Source organism: Diospyros lotus, chromosome 6, assembly GCF_014633365.1.
Source record: "Diospyros lotus cultivar Yz01 chromosome 6, ASM1463336v1, whole genome shotgun sequence".
Lineage (NCBI taxonomy): Eukaryota > Viridiplantae > Streptophyta > Magnoliopsida > Ericales > Ebenaceae > Diospyros > Diospyros lotus.
In genome coordinates, this window is record NC_068343.1 from 4,203,823 (window position 1) to 4,224,205 (window position 20,383).

Here is a 20,383-nt window from a genome sequence, read left to right on the forward strand (position 1 = left end):
ATAAGATAACTAAAAAATTCAAGATCATTGAAATTGAATATACAAATTCTACCCCCTAGTAATATTTTAAAATTTGAAATTGCTATTTGATTATTTAAGAGTGACACTTAGTGTGATATTCTTATATTAGTATATTATATATTTATATTAACTAAATACACAATATAATATGCACCTAATGGGTTTAAGCCCCCGAACAAAAGTTCAAGTCCAAGAAAATGATTATCAAAGTTCAAAATAAATGGTAATAAGATGGGCCAAGAAACCCCTTTGACTAAAAGATTTCTCAAAAACTCTATCGAAACAATTTTAAGAAGAGGAAGGAAGACTCGAGAGACCTCTCACGGGGTGTTCCTAAAAAAGAAATGCAAATAGATAATTTTGAATTTTTTTATGAAAATCTCATAAAAGATAAAAATTTATTTATAAAGAGTTTAAATCCTAATACAACTTTGGAGTATCAAACATGTTTATCATGAACTCCAAATTTTCTTATAAATAAGGTGAGCTCTCATTTATAAAATGTATGTCTCTAATATTGATTTAAAAATTTTATAATAATATTTTATAATCTCAAGAATTTAACTTAAATAATAAACTGCTGGTGCATATCAACTTTTGTTTTCCAGCATTTCAACATCTTAAAAATAAATTTTCTAATTACAAATTTTATTATGTATTTTAGCTATAACAATTATAATATAAAAAAATGAAATCAAATACTATATCTAAATGTCTAAATTGTATTTTTAATTTTAAATTATATTTTTATATTTAATCAATTTTAAGATTATTACGCGATTTCTTGTTGATCAAAATAAAATATTAAATTTACCTCATTATACAAAATAAAATATTAAATTTATGCGAAATTCAACTTACTTAAGTGTTCATGTGTGGCTGGGGCTGATCGATGCTTTGAATTGAGATTTTTTTATATAAAAAATAAAAAAATTAAGCACGACATAAATGAACCGCAGAGGAGGCAAACTGACCAATTATAAGCTCGTACGAACTTCTAGGTTCGGGAGCGCGCCACGTGGCGAGAGATGAGCCCCCGCCATACGCTGGCATCTCGACTTCTTTCTACAAAAATCGTCGCTCAGCGTCGCCGTTTATTTATGTTATTGTCCAAACATGCCCCTCGTCCCGTCGCCGTTCCACTCCGTCTTTCTCTTCTCTCTGCCTTCCCCTTCCTTTAAACCCCTCTTCTCCTCTGCTTCTCTCTCTCTCTCTCTCTCGATCCAGGGTTTTACCTAGGGTTTAGAATCCTCGGACAGCCCCTGCTGAATCCGTAATCAATTTATCACGGCTTTCAGTTCTCAGAAGTCTACCCACCGATGGGATTCAACTATTCGTAATCCCATAGAGCTTCGTAAGATTCGCTCGGTTGTTTTCGAGTTCGGCCAAGAGCCAACTTCAGTGGCCCTGGATATCTCTGGTCAGCTTGTGCTACGTCTGATTTCGCTTTCAGTTTGTTCAATTGTTTGGTTGACGGCCGAATCACGACTGTCTAGGGTTTTCCTTTTCGACTCTGACTGTATCCCAAGCGGATGGGATGTTTGCGAGTTCTTTGAAATTGCATCGTATTCGGGATTTTAGTTCATGTGAAGTGATATGAAGCGTTGAATATGAGCGATGGAGGTGGGGAGAGTGTAAGAGACTATGGGCTTCGCAAGGCTTGGAAGAAGTCGGGAACTGACGATTTTGGCCAAGCTGTTGCCATGATTGCTGTAGCGCAGGTGTGCGAGAGTGCGGGATTTCAGGGCTTCCAGCAGTCGGCCCTCGGTACGCTATCTGATGTTGCCGTGCGTTATATTCGGGAAATAGGGAAGATTGCAAGTACCAGTGCGAATTCTGCTGGTAGAAGAGACAGTAACGTCTTTGACATAATCCAGGGGCTGGAAGATTTGGGATTCTCAATTGGGTTTCCAGGTGCCTCGGAGACTAATCGATGTGTTGCTGGATCGGGTATGGTTCAAGAGATTGCTCAGTATGTTTCTGAAACTGAGCAAGTTCCATTTGCATATTCCATTCCCAGTTTTCCGGTTATTAAGGACAGAAAGCAATCGCTCAGTTTTGCACAAGTTGGAGAAACACCGCCCAGTGACCATATACCTTCATGGTTGCCTGCATTTCCTGATCCTCAGACTTACTCACACCCACCCTCACGGGATGAGAAAGATGTATATTCTCATCGAGAAGAAGTTGACAATATGAATGATCGGAGGAAGGTGGAAAGGTCCTTACTGAATTTGCAGCAGCGTCTGGCCTGTAATGGGTCTGAATTACCTACTGCCAGTGACCCAGGGGATGTTGCTAAAGCTAAACAAGCTGCTGAAGCTAACCCATTTCTTGCGGCCCCTCTAAGATTTGGGGAGAAGGAAGTGTCCTCTGTGGTTTTTCCACTTAAGTCCTTAAATGAAGCTACAGCCAAGAATAGTATGGTTCTGCAAAATCATGGTTCAGCGCTGCAGATATTTTCTCTGGGTACTGAAGCAATGGAAAGCATGTTGAGCGAGTCCGGAGACAGTAGGGAAAATGCTATCCCAAACAATAGACCTGGTGTGCAATTTAAGATTGCATCTGGAAAAAGGTCCTCAGGTACATCAATGAGCTGCCGGAATGATGAAATCAACTTCTGGTTTGGGGAAAATGATGAGAGCAATGACAAGAAAAGGAGGGCTGAGCAAATACTGAAGGAATCCATGGAAAATACCCAAGAGTTGGACCAGTTGTAAATTAGGTGTGTTTTGACTATAATTGTATACTTGTTTAGAGATGCTGGTTCAAAGGTAGTCAAAGTTAAAGGACATAGAGTTGTCTGTATATGCACATCGCAGACTGCTAGAACTTAAAGAGTTAAGAGGTATGTCTTTGTTAGTGGCTGTAATAGGCTCGTTAGTAATGATTCTTTCTAATTGAATTTAATGTTGTTCCTCTCTGATCTTTTAATAGATAGAGTTATACTTTAAGGTTCTGACTCTTTATAGCTACTAATTGTCACATACAGTCCGCATTACTGAATGAAGATGTTGTTGACATGAAAGAAACATGCTTGTTTCACCCATATTTATGCTTCCAATGGAATGTGTGCATAAGTTGAAGAATAAAGACTGCAATTTTTCTTAGCTTGCTTATTATTCAATCAATCTATTCATGTTACACTATTCTGCAAGATATAGCTGCAAAGGCAACATCAACCTTCAAGCAATAAACTTTTTGTATACAATTCGTCTACTAGTTATGTACTCCAAGGATATCATTGCTGATTTAGTCTTGCAACATAATTGGTTCTGTCGGTAATGGCACTATGTTAGTGGTGAAGATCTATTGAAGGATTCAGCTGTATGTTGCTTTTTTCCTTTTGGAGGTTACATTGTTGTGAAGTTCACGAATCCTAAGCCTGTTTGGTTGTGGTTTCTCTTTTTTCATTTTTTTACACGTTTGTGTAGAGTTTTTATTTTCACATGATATGATTTCTTAGAACTGGTGAAGACATCTTTCTATTATTTTCAATAGCTGAGATATTTTAAAATCATTCTCTAGTAATAGCATCTGAAACAATTCTTTGAATGTGCTTTCTGGAGTTATTCTAGTTCCCGGACTAGAAAAACCAACCAAATAGGCTCTCGGATTCTTTAAAAATTTCAAAATTTGTCAATTTACTTCAAATATTTATGCACTTCTATATCAAGAAACTGATGTACATTGTTGAAACTGAATTTTTTTTATTCAGTTACAAGCATCAAATACAGATGTTTAGATGCATATTTTTACAATGCAGAGACAGAAGGCTTAGATAAAAGTGATCTGCTTGGGGTTTTAAATTTTGTGAAAGGGAAAAAGGATTTTATGTAGTATAGTCTCAGTGATTATAACAACTACAGCAACAAATAAAAGGTTTGTGCATATTTGTGTACAACATATTTGAAGAATTAAAATTGTGTCTGTTGGTGGTGTTAGTTTTCTGTGTTGGGTCCACATTATTTCACATAAATAAATCTGGAAAAATTTCATGTGGGGTAAAAGAGTTTGTAACAAAGCAATTGTTAGATCATACGCCCAATTTCGGGGGGGGGGGGGGGGATTGTTGGTTCTATATTGTTGCATTTGTCTTATAATTCTCCGGCTAGAATGATCATACAATTTGAAGAAGCATAGACATGAGAAAAGGTGTACAATGTTGCATGCTATGTGCAATGCACAAAATATAACGCAATTGAGATGAGGATGTTAAAATGGATGTGTGGCCATATAAGAAAAAATAAAATTAAAAATTGTTGAAATTTGTCTCAAGTATATGGTATATGAAGAAGAAAAGTGAAAGCAGTGGGTGATGGCAGTGCGCTAGAGGACATTTGAAGAATTAGATAGAAGTTTATATCTCAAACTGTAATTAATAGAAATTAGGGGGGTTAAACTGTAAATATGTAATTCTTCTCTTGTGATAACCGCCCACTCTATAAATAGAGTGCTAGGGGGTGTGTGCGGCCATTCCATTCTCTTCTATTGTAACGAGTACATTATATTCTCTGAGAGGAAGGCTAAAGTTCTGTTTTTAGCTTTGTAATCTTGGAAGAGAAGTTGCTGTTTTTGTACTCGGGAATAAGGGGGGAGATCTTGCTGCTGTACTGGTCGGTTTTCTTTTCTTAATAAGACTGCTCGGGGTGCTCTTTGAAGGCTGGATGTAGGTTTCCTCAAAGGAAACTGAACCAGGATAAATCTTGGCATTTGTGTGGTTTGTTTTCTGTTTCTTGTTCTTAATTTCTTTCTGTTTGATTGCTTATGTTTTCTGTTTTCAATTCCTATTATCGTTGGGAAGGGTAGAGAGTGTTGATAGAGGCATATTTCATCTAAGGGTAATTCCGTATAGTCCTAGGATAACAAAAGGTTCAGTCACGTGGGGAGATTGGTTGAAATAGACCATGTATCTAAGAAAAGGGTAGAGCAAGACCAAAAAACCTGGGAGGGAGATACTTGGGGATGATATGAGTTATAAGAGTTTTACAAAAGATAAGGTAGATAGAAATGGCTAGAAAGCTAGAATTCATGCATCCAATTCCATACAGTGGGAGATTTCTTAGGTTCAAACCTGCAAACCAATGTTTTGGCAGATGAGTTGCCGTAATGTGATATCATGATCTTTACATTATATGATCCAACCCCTATTGGACTAGGGCTGTTCTGGAGAGAGTGGAACCTGGGACCCCTGAGTTAATTCTAAAACCTTGTAGAAATTAAGCCAGCCCTGCACTACCTGAGGTAAGTTTGTGAAAAGTACTTGCTGGCAGAGTTGAAATCAGGATGAATTATCTCCTTTTACTGACTTTTTATTTATATTTTTCTTTTGTTATTATCATTTCAAGTGGTTAAAAGTAATTTTTCTGTTTGTTTTTTTTTATATTTTTCCTCTTACTTATTTACTTGTACTTCATTGAAGTGAAACATGCTTGTGATTAAGATTCTGTTTTGTAGCTTGCTGAGGAAGAATGAACGGAGTACTTAACAACCCCCTCCCAACCTCTGTGAATAGTTTAAATCAGTAAGAAACATGTCTTCAAATTCTAGATAGAGCAAAAGCATGCTCTAAGATGATGGGCCTTGATAAAAAGCACATAGAAGATGGTTGTGCGCAAAAAGAATTGGTCATTGTTTGTCTGAATCAACTGTAAAATTCTATCCAAGAAAAGGTAATAACTCCTAAATTTTAGAAGCACAGAACAAGGATTATCATGATTCTTAAATTGTTTCAACCGTCGAGATTTTGCTTGGCATTTCAGGTTCCCTTGTCTAACTAAAACATTCTAGTGCAACCGAGGTGTTCTCTTTTTTCTTACTTTCATTTATTTATTTATTTTTTTGGGGTGGTGGGTGGGATTGTTAGTAGCGCTTGCTCCTTAATTATTGGAAGGTTGTAATTATGGAAACAAACTATTTCCTAATGGATGGCTGTATACAAAAATGATCCTACCCTCAAACATCCATCATAAAGTGTGGAACGATGTGCACTAGGGATGCCCCTTGGGGGAGTGTGGTTCATTTTTTGTTTTTTAACCTTTATTAGTTTACTAAATGAGAAACTATTTACTTATGTGGGGTCTAAATACTGTTTGTTTGGAGAAAGATTTGGATTAATTCATGATTGAATTGACCATTGTTGCCAATTGCTGAATATGTTCCTTTGTTGGACTGCACTTGTTTTCCAGATTCAAATATCCTCCTCCGATGTCTTACATTCATTATTTACTCAATCTCTAGCTGTTGAGTAGTTGGTGCAAAGATGGTTGGTAAAGCATTAACCTGCTGGAAAATGTCTATTGATTGAGATGAAGCTAATGATACTGTTGTCATGGTGTGACAATGATGTTTGCCTTAAACCAGTGAGATTTCAGAATAGAAGAGTTAAGGAAGAATGTTGAGGAGGAGGAAAAGAGAAGAGGGAGAATATAGAGAAAAAGGGAAGAGAGAACGCTGGGGAGAATAATTGGGAACTGTTCTATTGATTTTTCATAGTTCTCCCACAAAGCTGGGAGAGCTGATATACTCGCTTGGGTGGGTGCGGGGGCAGCAGATTGCTCCCCACCGAGCGGTTACAACCATAACTTTTGTCCTTTTCCTAGGGTCTATCACGTGGCGTCTTGATTCTAACAAACTTATAGCTGGAAATTGAAATACAATACTAATAGTAATGCAACAATAGTCCTATCAGCAAGCAGTAAAGAAATAAACAAAAATTTAAAATAGCATAGTCATGACAATTTTCTCCCCTACAGACTTTTGTTGTCCTCAAGAAATGCTCAGGAGGCGTGTGGCCCCTGAAAAGCGCTGCAACAAGGTAGGTAGATACTCCCAAGTGTCGCCATTAGTGCCTTCTGGTCCCCATTTTACTAGAACTTGGATGAGGGGAACTCCTTGATTATAAACCACCTTTCTATCCACTATGGCTTCTAGTTCTTTTTGCTCGTCTTCCTCCTCCGGCAGTATAGGTAACTCTGGGTTGGTCTGCTCGGCCCCAGTGGCCCTCTTTAATAGGGACACATGAAATACCGAGTGTATTTTAGTTCTCTCCGGTAGCTAAAGCTTATAAGTTATCTTCCCTATCTTGTCCATTATAGTGAATAGACTAAAGTACTTGGGGGTCAATTTATTCACTGGTCTTTGGTTTATGGACTTCAAATGCAGATACCGGAGCCTCAAATACACCTGTTTTCCCACTTCCAACTCTCTATCGCTTCTCTTCCGGTCTGCAAATTGCTTCATTCTATTCCTGGCTGAAGCTAATTCCTGTTTTAGTTGTTGCAAGACCACTCTCCTCTGCTGCAAGTATTCTTCCACCAGTAATTCTGTAAATGGTCCTCCTATAGCTGGTAATAGCGGGGGTTTATACCCATAAAGTGCCTTAAAGGGAGACATTTTTAGAGAAGTGTGGTATGTGGAATTATACCACCATTGAGCCATGGCTAGCCACCTATGCCAATGCTTGGGTTGTCTAATACACATGCACCTTAGGTAAGTTTCTAGCACTTAGTTAATCCTCTTCGTCTGCCCATCCGTTTGTGGATGGTAAGCTGTTGACATATTGAGTTTAATTCCCATAGATCCCATTAGTTCCCGCCAGAAATGGCTTGTAAACACTTTGTCCCGATCTGAAATAATGTTGCTCGGTACTCCATACTCCATACTGAGTAGCCATTCTATCCACAAACACCCTAGCTACTTGGTTGTGTAAGGGTGTGCTAACCCAATAAATTGAGCAAATTTTGTAAACCGGTCCACTACCACCATCACGCTATCCTTACCTTATGACTTGGGCATTCATTCGACAAAATCCATTGCCACACTAGTCCAAGCTCTTTCCGGTATCGGAAGGGGCTGCAATAGACCTGGGTAGGATACATTCTCCAACTTACACCTCTTACATACGTCACATGCCAGCACAAACTGCTTGACGTCCCTTCTGAGGTTGGGCCAATAGAATATCTGTTTAACTCTGAGGTAGGTGTTTTGGATACCCGAATGCCCCCCCATTGGTGATCCATGTAGAGTTTGTAATATTTTCTACTTGAGGTTTCCTCCACTCCCGATTACAATCTTGCCTTTAAACCTCAGCATGCCATCGGATATGGATAGGAGAGCAAGGACCGTGCCCACAAACAGGTATCTCCATCCGAGGCATGGGAAATCCCATTTGTTGGCACGGTCCTTGCTCTCCATGACCCCTATCCTGCATTATCCCACCTCCTCATCCTGGCCACTCCCCACATCAGGAGTTATCGGCCTGATATGGCCCCTATTGTGTTGTAACATAGGTTCGATTCTATCATGAGGAGGGAATTCGAGGGCCATACTAACTGGGTTTTGACGTGTGAACATCAACATGAACTGTTGAAGTTGGTTACCCAGCTCTTCCCTCATCTGCGCCATCTCTTCTCGCATTTGAACCAGCGTACCATTTAGCTTTTGATCGATCACCATGATCGCTTCATGGTTACGACCATTTCCCAGCTTGAGCTGGTCGACTCGCCTATGAACTTCAGACATGGATAAGCTGACTTGTTGCAGCTGAGTCTCCATGTTTTTCATACGCGTACCTTCCGCCATGGGCTAGCAACAATCCGGGCTGAGATCGATCTCTGATACTAAATTGTCACGGTGTGACAATGATGTTTGCCTTAAACCAGTGAGATTTCAGAATAGAATGGAGTTAAGGAAGAATGTTGAGAAGGAGGAAAAGAGAAGAGGGAGAATATAGAGAAAAAGGGGAGAGAGAACGCTGGGGAGAATAATTGGAAACTGTTCTATTGATTTTTCATAGTTCTCCCACAAAGCTGGGAGAGCTGATATACTTGCTTGGGTGGGTGCGGGTGCAGCAGATTGCTCCCCACCAAGCGGTTACAACCATAACTTTTGTCCTTTTCCTAGGGTCTATCGCGTGGCCTCTTGATTCTAACAAACTTACATCTGAAAATTGAAATACAATACTAATAGTAATGCAACAATAGTCCTAGCAGCAAGCAGTAAAGAAATAAACAAAAATTTAAAATAGCATAGTCGTGACAATTGTCTACACATTATTGATGAAGTTCCAATGTTGTGGCTATAATCATGAAATTGATGACTGGATTGTTGTGCTAAAGTTGGTGATCCCAAAAATTGAAGTACGGTTTGTTTCACACTTTCATTGTTTGCATTGTTTTCAACCTGGGAATCAGGGCATTTATAAGAACGATAATACTCCTATCTGTGGATTAATTAATCTTCTCAACACTCTTAGGATCAAAAGTGTTCCTCTTATTTATAACCGGTCACAAGCCTAGATAAAGGAGAGAGGTGTTAATTAGCCAACGATCAACATAAAACTCCTTGGATCAACATCTTGAATTCCAGACCTCCATTGTGTAGAATTCATGTAATTGTTTCCTGGTTAGGTTAAAATTTGTGATTGTTGTGGCCTTTGTTATATCCTTTAAAGTTTATCTTGAACTTTTTACCTCTGGTTGGATATGTTATGCACATGTATGAATGTGGCAATTACAAAATGTAGGGCCAACAATTTGAATTTGTTGCTAGGCCAATTTTAGCACTAAACTGGTTATTGGATACTAATGCAAGTGCTTGCTCATAAGTTTGTACAAACCATCATTTGTTTGTAGCTGTAAGATTTTCTGGGATTTCCCAATCACAAAATAATATTAATTAATATGTGGCTTCACTTAAGATTGTATAGCCCAAATATGAGGAACGCAAAACTGATAGATAATTATTCTTATATTTACTTTGACTGAAATAAACTGCTTTATATACCCTGGACGGGATTTTCTTTACAGACTACAGAAGAAATATAGTTCTTACGCTTCCATTCTTATGCTTTTACCCCAAAAGGAAACCAAGAAAAAAGGAACAAAACGATGGGAAGAGGATTGAAATGATCTTCTACAATGGAAACAGTCGCCTGTAATGCTTGGTTGGCCTGCCAGCCACTTCCCCAGAGACAACCTCATGGATCAGGTCTTTAAATATCAGACGCTCAATGACTAAGATCATCCCTGCAATTTCAGAATGGTAAGCTGCCCAATCTTGGTGCATCATGTCCTCGCTTAAGATGCTTATCAGACCAGTATCCTCATCAAGTAAGCTGTGGTCAGGTGTAGCTTGGAGATGATCTATCTCTGAACACAATTCTCTCAAAAGCTTCTGGCCAGTGAGGCTTCTAGCTTGCAGTTTGTTTGGAGAGATCCATGGCAGAGAAAAAGCTGCCGAGGCTAATTTGTGGACAAGGATGTCATTGACGGTATCAAATATGAGTTTTCTCTGGATTTTCTCGTATTTTGATTGACCAATATTTCTATTGCTATGTTCGTCATCTGGAAATTCAATCCTTCCTTTGGTTTGTTCCAGCACAAGGAACAAGCTGGGGTTGATAAAATGCCCTGACGGGTGGAGCTGAATGAGTGTCATGCTGAATCCTAGATCTTTGAGCAGGAGACCTGATGCTAACAATATTTCAGCAATGTATCTGTGCTCTGGATTTGCATCCCCACAAAGTGATGCAATGTGATCCACCTCAGATTCATTATCTGTGGAATATACTTGTTTGAGCTGCTGAATCAAGTCTTTGATATTTTCTAATTTTCCTCGATCAAACTCATGGCCCAGAGTAGAACCTGTGCTGTTCAGCAAGCAATCTAACTCCGATGAATTCCATCCTGCTTGATCAGAGTTCAGGCTTTCGTCATCTGTATTAAAAATAGGTGAGGCAAGGAAAAAAAGAGATCTCATTAGTTAATTGCTCAAGCCATCCATCCTGTTGCACAGATAAATATAACAGGCCCCCTCCCTCCGTGTTGCTATGTCTTTATTCATCTTCGTTAGTCAATCTGTGTGCTATGCTAACAATGTTTTTGTTCCCTTTTCTCTAGTACTCCGCATCCATCGAAATTTCAGTTCTTTTGTATGAAATACCAGCCAACCCCCTTCAAGTAGAGCACATTTTCTTATAAACTATCAGCACCACAAGGCCAGATAAATGCACATGGACGAAAGAAACAAATGAAAATTCACAAGCAACTTGCTATGCTGAGATCTGGGAAGAGTTTGTTCTATGGAATGCGATTTTTAGTGAGCATGGAAGACTCAAGCACATTTTTAAGCTATGTTTTATTTTATTTTTTGTGCTTTCCTTGACAAGCTTATCCTTTTACTGGTACAGGCAGTCAATGTGAATTTCTGTGAGGTGTGGCCATCCTCTCACTCCCCAGTATTAGAAATATGATTATTTCAAATATGAATGCTGCACTTGCAACTGAAGGGTTTCATATATCAAGAACCTTACCTTTAAAGGCATGCGAAATCTTCTTCACAGGAGATGGTGATTCTTCTCTGTAGAATGTGGTGTCAAGAACAGACACAGGGCTTGGTTGTTCCAATGTTGCTGTTGTACTTTCAGCTTTAAATCCATTGTTGCAGAACCTTGCTACTAGCTGAGTCAGGAAAGAAACAACTGTTAACCACTTTCTTAGAATAATAAACTGAAAACATCAGATAGGATCACATACGTCATTTTTCAGGTCTTTGTGCTGGTATGCATCATTCTCCCCTTTTGAGCGATCAATACTTGTTACTTCTATGTCAGTGTGTGAGGCTGAGCTTATATTGCTTTCTGATTGAACAGATATTTCATCCCCTTGATGGCTCAACTGCCTTGTTTCAGTACTGAGCTTGCTCAATTGGTCATCACCTTGTTGTGGATTGGAAGATTTTGGTTTCAGTCTTCTCCTTGGGGAACCTGATTCTGCTTGCTGCTTGCTCAAATGCCTTCTGGCCCTGCTTGAATCAGACTTTGGGGTGGTAGGACGAGAAAGCTTGTCCATCCCATGCTGCTTCTGTTGCTGTATCGGGCTCCTTCCAAAGCTGGCCGGGTTCCCTTGGTTCAGATGGTGTGATGCTTTTGAAGTTTGTATTGACCTATATATCCTGGCATTGGGACTTCTATCCATGGAACTAAGGGGTTGAGAAGAAGGTTCTCTACAATGGTTAACTCTATTTTTGGATGTTTGCTTTTCAACTGAATCTGTTTTTCTGTCTGATGCACCCTCATTTGGTATTGCACGAGGCTGTGAGTTTGTGTTTTTCCGGAAAACTCTAGCTGGTTTTATGATGACAATAGAGGATTCTAATTTCTTGGCAGGATCAGTCACCTTAATGGTGGGAGTACTCAGATGGATGCTTGGCTGCCCACGCTGCCTTGAGGATATAGAAATCTGGCCAAGGTTGTGGTAGTTTGGGCTGTGATTGCTTGTTTGAGGCTCAAAATCCAAAGTCTGCTCATCCTTTTTGTTCTGTAACCTCTCCCTGGTTTTTTGCATTGCTTCAAGAATCTGTTTAAGAGCTCTGAGATCCTTGCCTGATCTTTGAAACTCAAGTTCTGTCAGCCTTCTCTCAATTTCACCATATACAGAAGGGCACAAATTTTGAGCCTTTGTGTGAGCTTGCTGATGCATGAAAGCTGGTTTTTGAGAGCCTTGTTTCCCATCTGTCTGCCTCCAAGGAGCTGGTTCTAGCGGAAACTTTGGATTTAGTTTTGTGAGGGATTTTGTATTTCTTAACTGAGGGGAGGCCGGCCCTGTACTGGCAGTTCTTGGAGACCTAGAAACTTCTTTATGTTTGCCTTCATCAGCTTTTCTTGATGTGGTGGACATTGCATCGAGATCCTCATCTAAGGAGTGTTTAATATTCTGCATCTGATCATTGTTAACAGACACAGAATCTGGAAAAGCTTCCAAGCCCATCAACTTCGCCACCAAGCTAGATGGTCGTTTATTACTTCCTGGCTCTTGTTGGGGGTCCTGGGTTTGGCTTGATTTTACATTCCCTCTCTTTAGTTCATCTAAAAGATGATTGGATCTAGATTCAGTGGCAGATCTCCTGATAGAACCTTCTCTGCTGTCCAATGACAGTCTAGGGAGTTCTTTGAGCTTCATGACAGATTTCCATGCCTCTCGTGATTCCCTTCCATCATAAGAGAATCGTGGAGCATCTTTTGGTAGCAATGCTGGAGACCTCTCTTGGTTGGAACTTCGAGGCTTTTCTCGAAGCTCAGCAAGAACTGGAGATGATCCATCAACACCAGGAACTTTCTGCTTCACAGATTTCAACAGTTGCAATGGCCTTGGAGAATCAACGTGGGTCACGCCATGGCCTTTTCCTTCTGCTGTAGACTTAGTCTTCACCGATAGCCCCCATTTTTCTCTGTGGATTGAGTCCTTGACAACATCTCGGAGATCAGTAGACTGCCGGCCTGAGTTCAATGGAGAATTCAATTGTTTCTTGGGGAATGACAGAAATGGAGATTCAGGGGCAATGATGTGTGTCGAAGCCAACAATTCCTGTTGAGCTGGTTTGCTACATTCAACTGATGAGATGGTAGATGGACAGGAAGATGATGAACAGGAGGCTCTGGATGATTCGATCAGGATGCCTTCCTTCTCTTTCACAGCTGCCTCCGTGTCCTTTACCTGAAGTTGAGCCACATTTAGTTTACGAAGGACTTATACTGACGATCACGCAAGGTAAGCAAATAAGTTCCTTGAAAATCTTACCTTGGCTTTCGGCATTGTATTGTTTGGATCCACTCCATGGTTTCCACTTTCCCCTGCAGAGAACTTTGAGATGTTAAGACACTGGAATCCTTCTACCACTTACACATAATTAATCTTCACATAACCAAGAAAGATATAGTCTCAAAGCTTCCAAATGAAACAAACATAAATACTTAAGATGGAGCATTGTGGAACAAGAAGATAAAACATCCATAATCCATAATCATGCAGTAGTCTTGTGTGTGCGTATATATATTTTACATTTTTCTTTTTCCTTGGGTAGGTGTGGTTATATATTGAATCCTAGAAGCAGATCGTTGAAGAACCGTGATAAAATCCCCCCCCAAAAAAAGAAAAGAAAAACCGTGGTTATACACGGTTCTGATAAAATCCCAAAGAACCTTGAAAATCCTACAGTGGCCAGAATTCACTTCAACATGGATGGTAAGCATCTGTTCGGAAGCTAGCTCCATAAATTTCTCTATGTTTTAGGTTGACAATAAGCATTAACCTGTTCATAGATGCCGTAGCATATAGGTCAAATTCTAGCTACTTCTTTTCCACTTAACATTAATTAGACCCAACACGGTTCGCAAATCGACTGAAAACAGGTCTGGACAACTCTTGGCAGCAAATTTGACTCGGATTTCGCATTCCATATTTAAAAATCTCTAGTGGGAAACAGGAGTAATCAATCATCACGATAGGTTTCAAAGTTAGAAAATGTGAAAAATAGAATTGGATGGACAAAAAAATGTAGGGACACAATTGGAGTTGCTGCATGGGTTTAATTCATTATATACGATAATCGTGAACTCTTTCAGTGCCTGTTACAGAACGCAAAGTTTGATTCGACAAAGGTCAATTGCATTTAGCACTGCAAAGGGTTAGCTAGAAATACCTGGAGGCAGTCTCTTGTGGTTGTGGCTGCTGATGCGTCGGCCGGTGCGGGAATGGTGGCGGTGGAAGAGCTGGAAAACCCCATTCATGCACCCAATCTGCTTATGCAGATCTGGGTTTTCATCCGATAGAGAATATAGAAACTTTGCGGACATGTCCACCCGTTCTGTGATTCTGGACGATGGAAACTAATGCTCTCCGAGCTTGATTTCTCTTTCTAACTTTCTCTTAATGAATTTCAGCCGCCTCTGGAAACTTACAGGGGCATAAATGGAGTTTGGACAGCCCAAAAGAGTAGTTGGATCTCATTTTGTCAAGAGATTCATTATATGCATCCATTTATTTCTGTGTGATTTCTAACATGCATCCATTCATGTAAATGACAAAATTGGCATTCAATGAGCCAGGGCCCCAGCTTCATAAACCCACTCGCTACCTTCCCAGCCTCTTACTTGAATAGCTTCCTTTAAACAACTCTCCGCTCTTTCAACTGAACTGACATATTCTCCCTTTAGCTCTTTTGCTGTTGGAGTAATGCAGAATAGGGGCTTTGGATACGGAAGAGAATGACAGAACAGATGTGAGAGAGCTGAAACAAAGTAAAAGTCCTGTTTTTCACAGACCAGAGCTGGCAATATCTACTGTAAAGCCGAAAAGGGACGAAAAAGAAAGTGGAAGGACACCAAAATTCACAGTTGCCACGATCTCCTTCCCCCTTTATGGCGCTCCAAAACGGCTGTTGGTGCAAGCTGCAGGCAAGAAAATTCTGCAGAACCAAGAAGAGATGTTTTTCTGGGTTTGCTCGCAGAGAATATAAGCAAACAAGGTAAATGCTTGCTTCGTCTTTTGGTCCCTCAAGGAAAGGCTGCCGTAGAACTTTGAGTTCTGGAGGGTATATAATGCAGCATAGGCGGGCATTACGTAATTTATTTGGTTTTAGAGAGAGAGAGAGAGAGAGAGGTGGGTCAGATCTGGCTGTGAATTGTGAGGGTCATCTGCGTTGGTTATTTTCTACTACTTTCATGCGGACAAAATAACGTGGGTGGGTCTGCAGCCTGGGCCTCCCTACATGGGCATGTGGAGTCTGTCAGATGGTGGATTCATTCACATCCTGGCGGAGGCTGCACAGTCTAAAGCTCATTTTCAACCATTCCCCAGTCCAGTTTACCAAACTGCCCTCCGGTGGATTCTCATTTTTGACCCTCCCGATCAAAAGACAATCAGCCAAGTAGGTGCACTTTACTGTTCCAGTACACTGTACAACCTTGTTACCATTTTTTTTCCTGATATTTATTAACTAAAATATAAATAAAAAAAATGAAATATAAAAAATATTTTAAATAAAAATACTTTTCATTGTATTTATTAATTTTTTTAAAAAATATATATATGATTTCTTATTTTAAATTTTTAAGATAAATTTATCCTTTCATCTTCTTCGAATAACTTGTATAACTTATCTTGAATTTTATAAATAAATTATTTTATAAAATTTTATTTTATTTATTTTAATAAACACTACCTAAATAAAAGGATAGTACAGGACTCTGAGCGTGATCTTGTCTCAACTTGTGTCTTAACTCATCTGGGTTAGATATTGTGGTTGGCAATTATTTTTAGAATTCACAAAATACACAATCATGACACGTTTGAAAGAACGAGGGGTACCTATTAGTCGTTAGTAACAGTATCTTTGGTCCCTTCATCCTTTAAACCCGATAGATAATGGCAGAGGCCAGGCAAGCTCTAACGAAATCCCATTGTTTTTACTTCCACGTTGTGTCATAACATCCCAAATTAGTATTAATTGATGCCCAGTTTGAATGAAACAGGATCAGCTCAAGCAATCTGGTTTTTTTCAGTATTTCCTGGCTGAATGCCGTTTTCCTTTTCTTGTATGTTACTCATGTGAAATTGCTTATGTTCATTTTCCTGCCATCATTAGGTATGAAGTGCATGCTATTATTAAGGGTTATCATGCTATGCTCTTCTTCAGGATCCTCTGCACATCTTGAACTGGAAAAATTTCATGAGAGAGGGAGAGGGAGAGAGAGAGAAGGTTACTTTTTGGTTATGTTGTTGCTTTTACATGTGCTTTTTGTAATCTGATTCTCTGCAAATTAAGCTCCGGTTTTATGATTGCACGTTAAACATATATTTTAGTATAGCTGATAACCTTACTGAAATTGTACATCATCTTTACGTTGGAGACACCGCAGTTGTTTTTGGTGCCATGTGAAGGAAAATAAACTCTCTTGCCTAACAATTCCCCAAGCCCAAACGAAGAGAGAGAGAGAGAGAGATGTTGATCATTGACGCTGGGAGTGAATTTCTCCCCCCCCCCCCCCCCCCCCCCCTCCTATTTCATTATTCTTGGCCCTAATAATTTCTTTTTTTTATTTCTTTGATGTTGTCTAGCTGTTTTCTTTACTTAGCTTCGCTTTCTTCCACCTATTTTCGTGCATTCTTCTCTATGCCATTCCCATATACTCATCAGACATGAGCCAGCAGGAGCTTGACTCGGTGAAAGGTCACTGGCCCATGGAACCTAACTGTGTTGATTTTGTGCATAGGGTGGTCCAATGTTACAGGTACCGGAATTGGTTGCAAGATTTGAAAAAGGAACAACCCACGGAGATGTCTTGGACCACTAGGCTTCCCGGAACTGGGCAAGAAGACTATACGAAACCTCTATGCAAAGAAGATTGTTCTCTGTCCATCCCTCTTTAACTTGTTTTATGGGTACAATCTTTTGTCGCCTCTAGAGCTGTTAGGATGGGGATACAAGAAAATTGGTTCCGCTTGGAGTCTCAAAATCTTCTTGTAGACTTGGTTGGTGACATGTTATGATATTTATTTTTGGTTTAAGCGGTGAAAAAAGACTAATAATATTGCTATTAAAAACTCAAAAAGAGTTATTATTAATCTCATGGATTTGGTCCCACCAATTATAATAACCTGATGATGGAGTGATAGGTTACGACTTTTCTTCTACACACAGGGATGTCTTGAAATTCAAATTTATGTTCTGTTTTTTTTTTTTTCTTTAAAAAGATAATGATATAACATCCGACCAGGATGATTTGAATGATAGTTGTATGTAATGCTTGAAGAGGCATCTTCCATATACTTTGATAATCCAAATGTGGGGCATAAAGTCACTCTGACATCGAAGGACATGGGACTGTTACACCATATGTACACACACATATACCATCATGATGTGTAGATTACATGTTCATATTGATGATGAAGGGTATTGGAGCAATTGGCCAATGGGAAATTAGGACAAATCATAAAGATGAAGGAACAGCTGTTATGTTAAGGACGTATTTTTGTTTCTGAGACACATGGCTTCCTACCACCCCATGCTGTGTCAAACCTTGCTTGCTTCTCACCGGTCATTGCTAACACCTGTGGGTCTCAAGCTTCCTATCAATGTGTGGTTGTATTTTTGATTTTTTCTTTCCAACGTTGAGTTGAATATTTGTATAATGTGTCTTAATTTTGAACCTTAAAAAAATGATACTTGTAGAGAAAAATATATAAAAAAAAATATGTGAATGATATTGCTACAATTATAATAATAATTGTGTTGGCTAATTAATTAATTGTTTGGGGAAAATAAGTGAAGTTTATATAATACTTTAATAATATGGGCCATTCCACTACCCACAAATCCAAGGTTTAGCAATTCTGGGCCCGCCAATAATGTTAGTTTTATTTCCCTTTTAAGAGTGAGTTTCAATCATTTTAGATAAAAGAAACAAGATAAGCTTGAATGAGTGAAACTATCACTGGGAACAACCTAAAAATCTGCCCAAATTCTTGTTTTCTTTAGCTTTCCAAGTCATTATTATTGAAAGCTTAAATTTTGTGTAATCAATTCCTTAATCCATGCATCTAGTAAGCTCCATATTGATTGATCCATAATAATGATTATAAACGAAATGAGACAGCTCCTATCATTATGAAATTTGCGCAGTATTTGTATAAGAGAGAAATAGTTGCAGAAAATAATCCACACACACACATTTAAAACACTTTTACGGATGGATGGGGGGGGGGGGGGGGGGAAGAGTATATACGTACTACGTAGGGAAGAAATGTGAGTGAGTGTAAATACGTACATGAAGGAATAATTAATGATGATGATTTGTATAAGAAATATATGTGAAAATGAAAGTGATGCATGGTTTTGGTAGGGCGATGGTGATGGTTGAGAGAGGGAAAAGCACAGCCCATGTGTGTAAAGCAAAGATGTCACATGAGGGATGCCTCATTTTCACCGGGCAGGGACCAACTCATCCATCCATCTCCATCATCATCCCTCCTCCTTACTAGGTTATGTTATGTTGATTTCAATAATAAAAAAAAAAAAAAAAAACAGAAAGAAAGAAATGATATGCTTGCAAAACCCAGTTGGTCGATCGAGTTAGTTTGTTTATCTTTCCTTGTTGTGAAGCAATGGGTAGACACCGATTGATTAAGTTGACAGGCAGATCACAGTGATGCATGACTTGGAGTAAACAGTTGAGTTATTAGAGTTTGAAGGATGTCGTTTCCCAGTCATGACTTGTGATCACGAAGCAGGATTAGGATTATTTTGACAATGTCGACTCAGAGAGACTTTGATTCTTAATTTAGAAAAAGAGAGAATTTTAGAATGATAATATGTAAGGGGAACAGATGAATAAATCCATTCCTCTAACTTCTATAGACTCGTAATATCCTTTCATGTTTATAGGATTTTGGAGCTCAAATTCTCAAATTATAATTGAGATGAGTTATGCTATTTGTATAGAATCACTCTTACAGAATAGTTTACAAGAACGATATATCGCGATAAATTAGTGATGTTTGAGGTGTAAATTAGAGCAATTTATCGTAATATGTTTAAAGGTGAATCTAATCTAAATGAAAAGAGGGAGACAGACAGACGAGACAAAACTATCGACCAAACCCCTCTTTCTCCACCATTATCCATCGGCGACACAAAAAGTTGAAGAAGCTGCTTTCTCCACAACCCCTTCCTTACGATGAGTCATAACACTACCATTCTTTTGTTGATATCGCCATAGCTACTGTCTCCAAGCTCCCTGTCAAGGTATTAGTCACAAAACACACAATTTTCTTAGCAAATAGGGGAATCCCATAAATGAATCAATTCCTTACCCAAACTAAATGACAAGGAACTCATTTTCTCAAAGAATGTATCAATGCCGATTCATCATGAGATGATTCTGGTGACAACAACACAAGCAATTAGTACTGGATCAATCGATGATTTAAACAAATTCATACGAAAACCCATCAATCTATACATGATTAACGCCCAAATTGGATAAAAAATTACATCATCCAACTAGCTCCATTCAACCCCTTCCAATTTGCTTTGCTCAAAAATTGAACTACATCAATATATATATATATATATAAGAAAATCAAAAGAAGAAGAACAAGAAGAAGAAGGAGTTTGTGAATTCAGAGAGTCCTCACTAGTTGTAACCTAGTGTAAAACGGTAGTCCTAGATCTCAAAATTGAAATTTTGAATAACTCTCATGAGTCTTAAATCTTACCCAAAATAACAAGTTAGAGAGCAAAACAAAAAGGGTTAATAGTCAAAGCCAAATAACTCCAACTTCTTTCAATATGGGAACAAGCTCGTCGAAAATATGGGGTCGATAGTGTCGAGAGATTGAAAGGCAGTTGGGGCCGATGGTGTCGTTAGTGAAAGAGAAAGAGAGAAAAAGAGACGGAAGGTGGTCGTGAGAGGGGTGTGGGACGACGGTGTTGTGAAAGAGAGACATAGGTGGGGGTGACGGTGTCTGCGAGAGGGAGACAAAGGGAGAGAAAGAGAGAAATGATTTTAGGTCATTTA

At 39.0% G+C, this 20,383-nt stretch overlaps 3 protein-coding genes across 11 annotated transcripts; 2 read left to right on the top strand and 1 right to left on the bottom strand.

The window, feature by feature from the left end:
• The first annotated feature begins 1,115 nt into the window (after positions 1 to 1,115).
• LOC127803588 (transcription initiation factor TFIID subunit 8-like) lies at positions 1,116 to 12,447 on the top strand. Of its 7 annotated transcripts, none has more exons than XM_052339950.1 (5): positions 1,116 to 2,869; positions 5,479 to 5,693; positions 9,886 to 10,754; positions 10,923 to 11,582; positions 11,675 to 12,447. In XM_052339950.1, exon 1 carries the CDS (start codon positions 1,632 to 1,634, stop codon positions 2,739 to 2,741), a length of 1,110 nt encoding a protein of 369 aa, XP_052195910.1. In that variant the 5' UTR covers positions 1,116 to 1,631; the 3' UTR covers positions 2,742 to 2,869; positions 5,479 to 5,693; positions 9,886 to 10,754; positions 10,923 to 11,582; positions 11,675 to 12,447. The 7 variants fall into 7 exon arrangements, with proteins under 7 accessions (XP_052195910.1, XP_052195909.1, XP_052195907.1 ...); XM_052339949.1 differs by lacking the exon at positions 5,479 to 5,693 and having other exon boundaries at positions 10,923 to 11,121; positions 11,213 to 11,582; XM_052339947.1 differs by lacking the exon at positions 5,479 to 5,693 and having other exon boundaries at positions 9,886 to 10,294; positions 10,402 to 10,754.
• On the bottom strand, positions 9,754 to 14,656 carry LOC127803587 (protein LONGIFOLIA 1-like). 2 transcript variants are annotated; one of them, XM_052339944.1, is made up of 5 exons: positions 14,503 to 14,656; positions 13,602 to 13,654; positions 11,559 to 13,517; positions 11,336 to 11,483; positions 9,754 to 10,739 (listed from the first exon to the last, which is right to left on the bottom strand). In XM_052339944.1, the coding sequence occupies exons 1-5, from the start codon at positions 14,654 to 14,656 to the stop codon at positions 9,937 to 9,939; spliced, it is 3,117 nt and encodes a 1,038-aa protein (XP_052195904.1). In that variant the 3' UTR covers positions 9,754 to 9,936. The 2 variants fall into 2 exon arrangements, with proteins under 2 accessions (XP_052195904.1, XP_052195905.1); XM_052339945.1 differs by having other exon boundaries at positions 13,602 to 13,664; positions 14,503 to 14,650.
• On the top strand, positions 13,578 to 17,925 carry LOC127803590 (uncharacterized). 2 transcript variants are annotated; one of them, XR_008023536.1, is made up of 3 exons: positions 13,578 to 14,045; positions 14,426 to 15,729; positions 17,075 to 17,908. XR_008023536.1 is itself a non-coding variant. In XM_052339953.1 (3 exons), exons 1-3 carry the CDS (start codon positions 15,221 to 15,223, stop codon positions 17,229 to 17,231), a joined length of 438 nt encoding a protein of 145 aa, XP_052195913.1. In that variant the 5' UTR covers positions 15,190 to 15,220; the 3' UTR covers positions 17,232 to 17,925. The 2 variants fall into 2 exon arrangements, 1 of the variants encoding a protein (XP_052195913.1); XM_052339953.1 differs by lacking the exon at positions 13,578 to 14,045 and having other exon boundaries at positions 15,190 to 15,327; positions 15,556 to 15,729; positions 17,075 to 17,925.
• Positions 17,926 to 20,383: the final 2,458 nt, after the last annotated feature.

What these genes read in the sequence shown, in the direction of transcription:
- LOC127803590 (XM_052339953.1), top strand. Translation starts at nt 15,221, where the DNA reads ATGGCGCTCCAAAACGGCTGTTGGTGCAAGCTGCAGGCAAGAAAATTC. An exon ending in AGAGAATATAAGCAAACAAG is followed by an intron (nt 15,328 to 15,555) that starts GTAAATGCTTGC and finishes GTGGGTCTGCAG; the next exon opens with CCTGGGCCTCCCTACATGGG. An exon ending in ATCAAAAGACAATCAGCCAA is followed by an intron (nt 15,730 to 17,074) that starts GTAGGTGCACTT and finishes TTTTGTGCATAG; the next exon opens with GGTGGTCCAATGTTACAGGT.
- LOC127803587 (XM_052339944.1), bottom strand. Translation starts at nt 14,656, where the DNA reads ATGTCCGCAAAGTTTCTATATTCTCTATCGGATGAAAACCCAGATCTG. An exon ending in ATACAATGCCGAAAGCCAAG is followed by an intron (nt 13,518 to 13,601) that starts GTAAGATTTTCA and finishes GCTCAACTTCAG; the next exon opens with GTAAAGGACACGGAGGCAGC. An exon ending in GATTTCGCATGCCTTTAAAG is followed by an intron (nt 10,740 to 11,335) that starts GTAAGGTTCTTG and finishes TTTTTAATACAG; the next exon opens with ATGACGAAAGCCTGAACTCT.
- LOC127803588 (XM_052339950.1), top strand. Translation starts at nt 1,632, where the DNA reads ATGAGCGATGGAGGTGGGGAGAGTGTAAGAGACTATGGGCTTCGCAAG.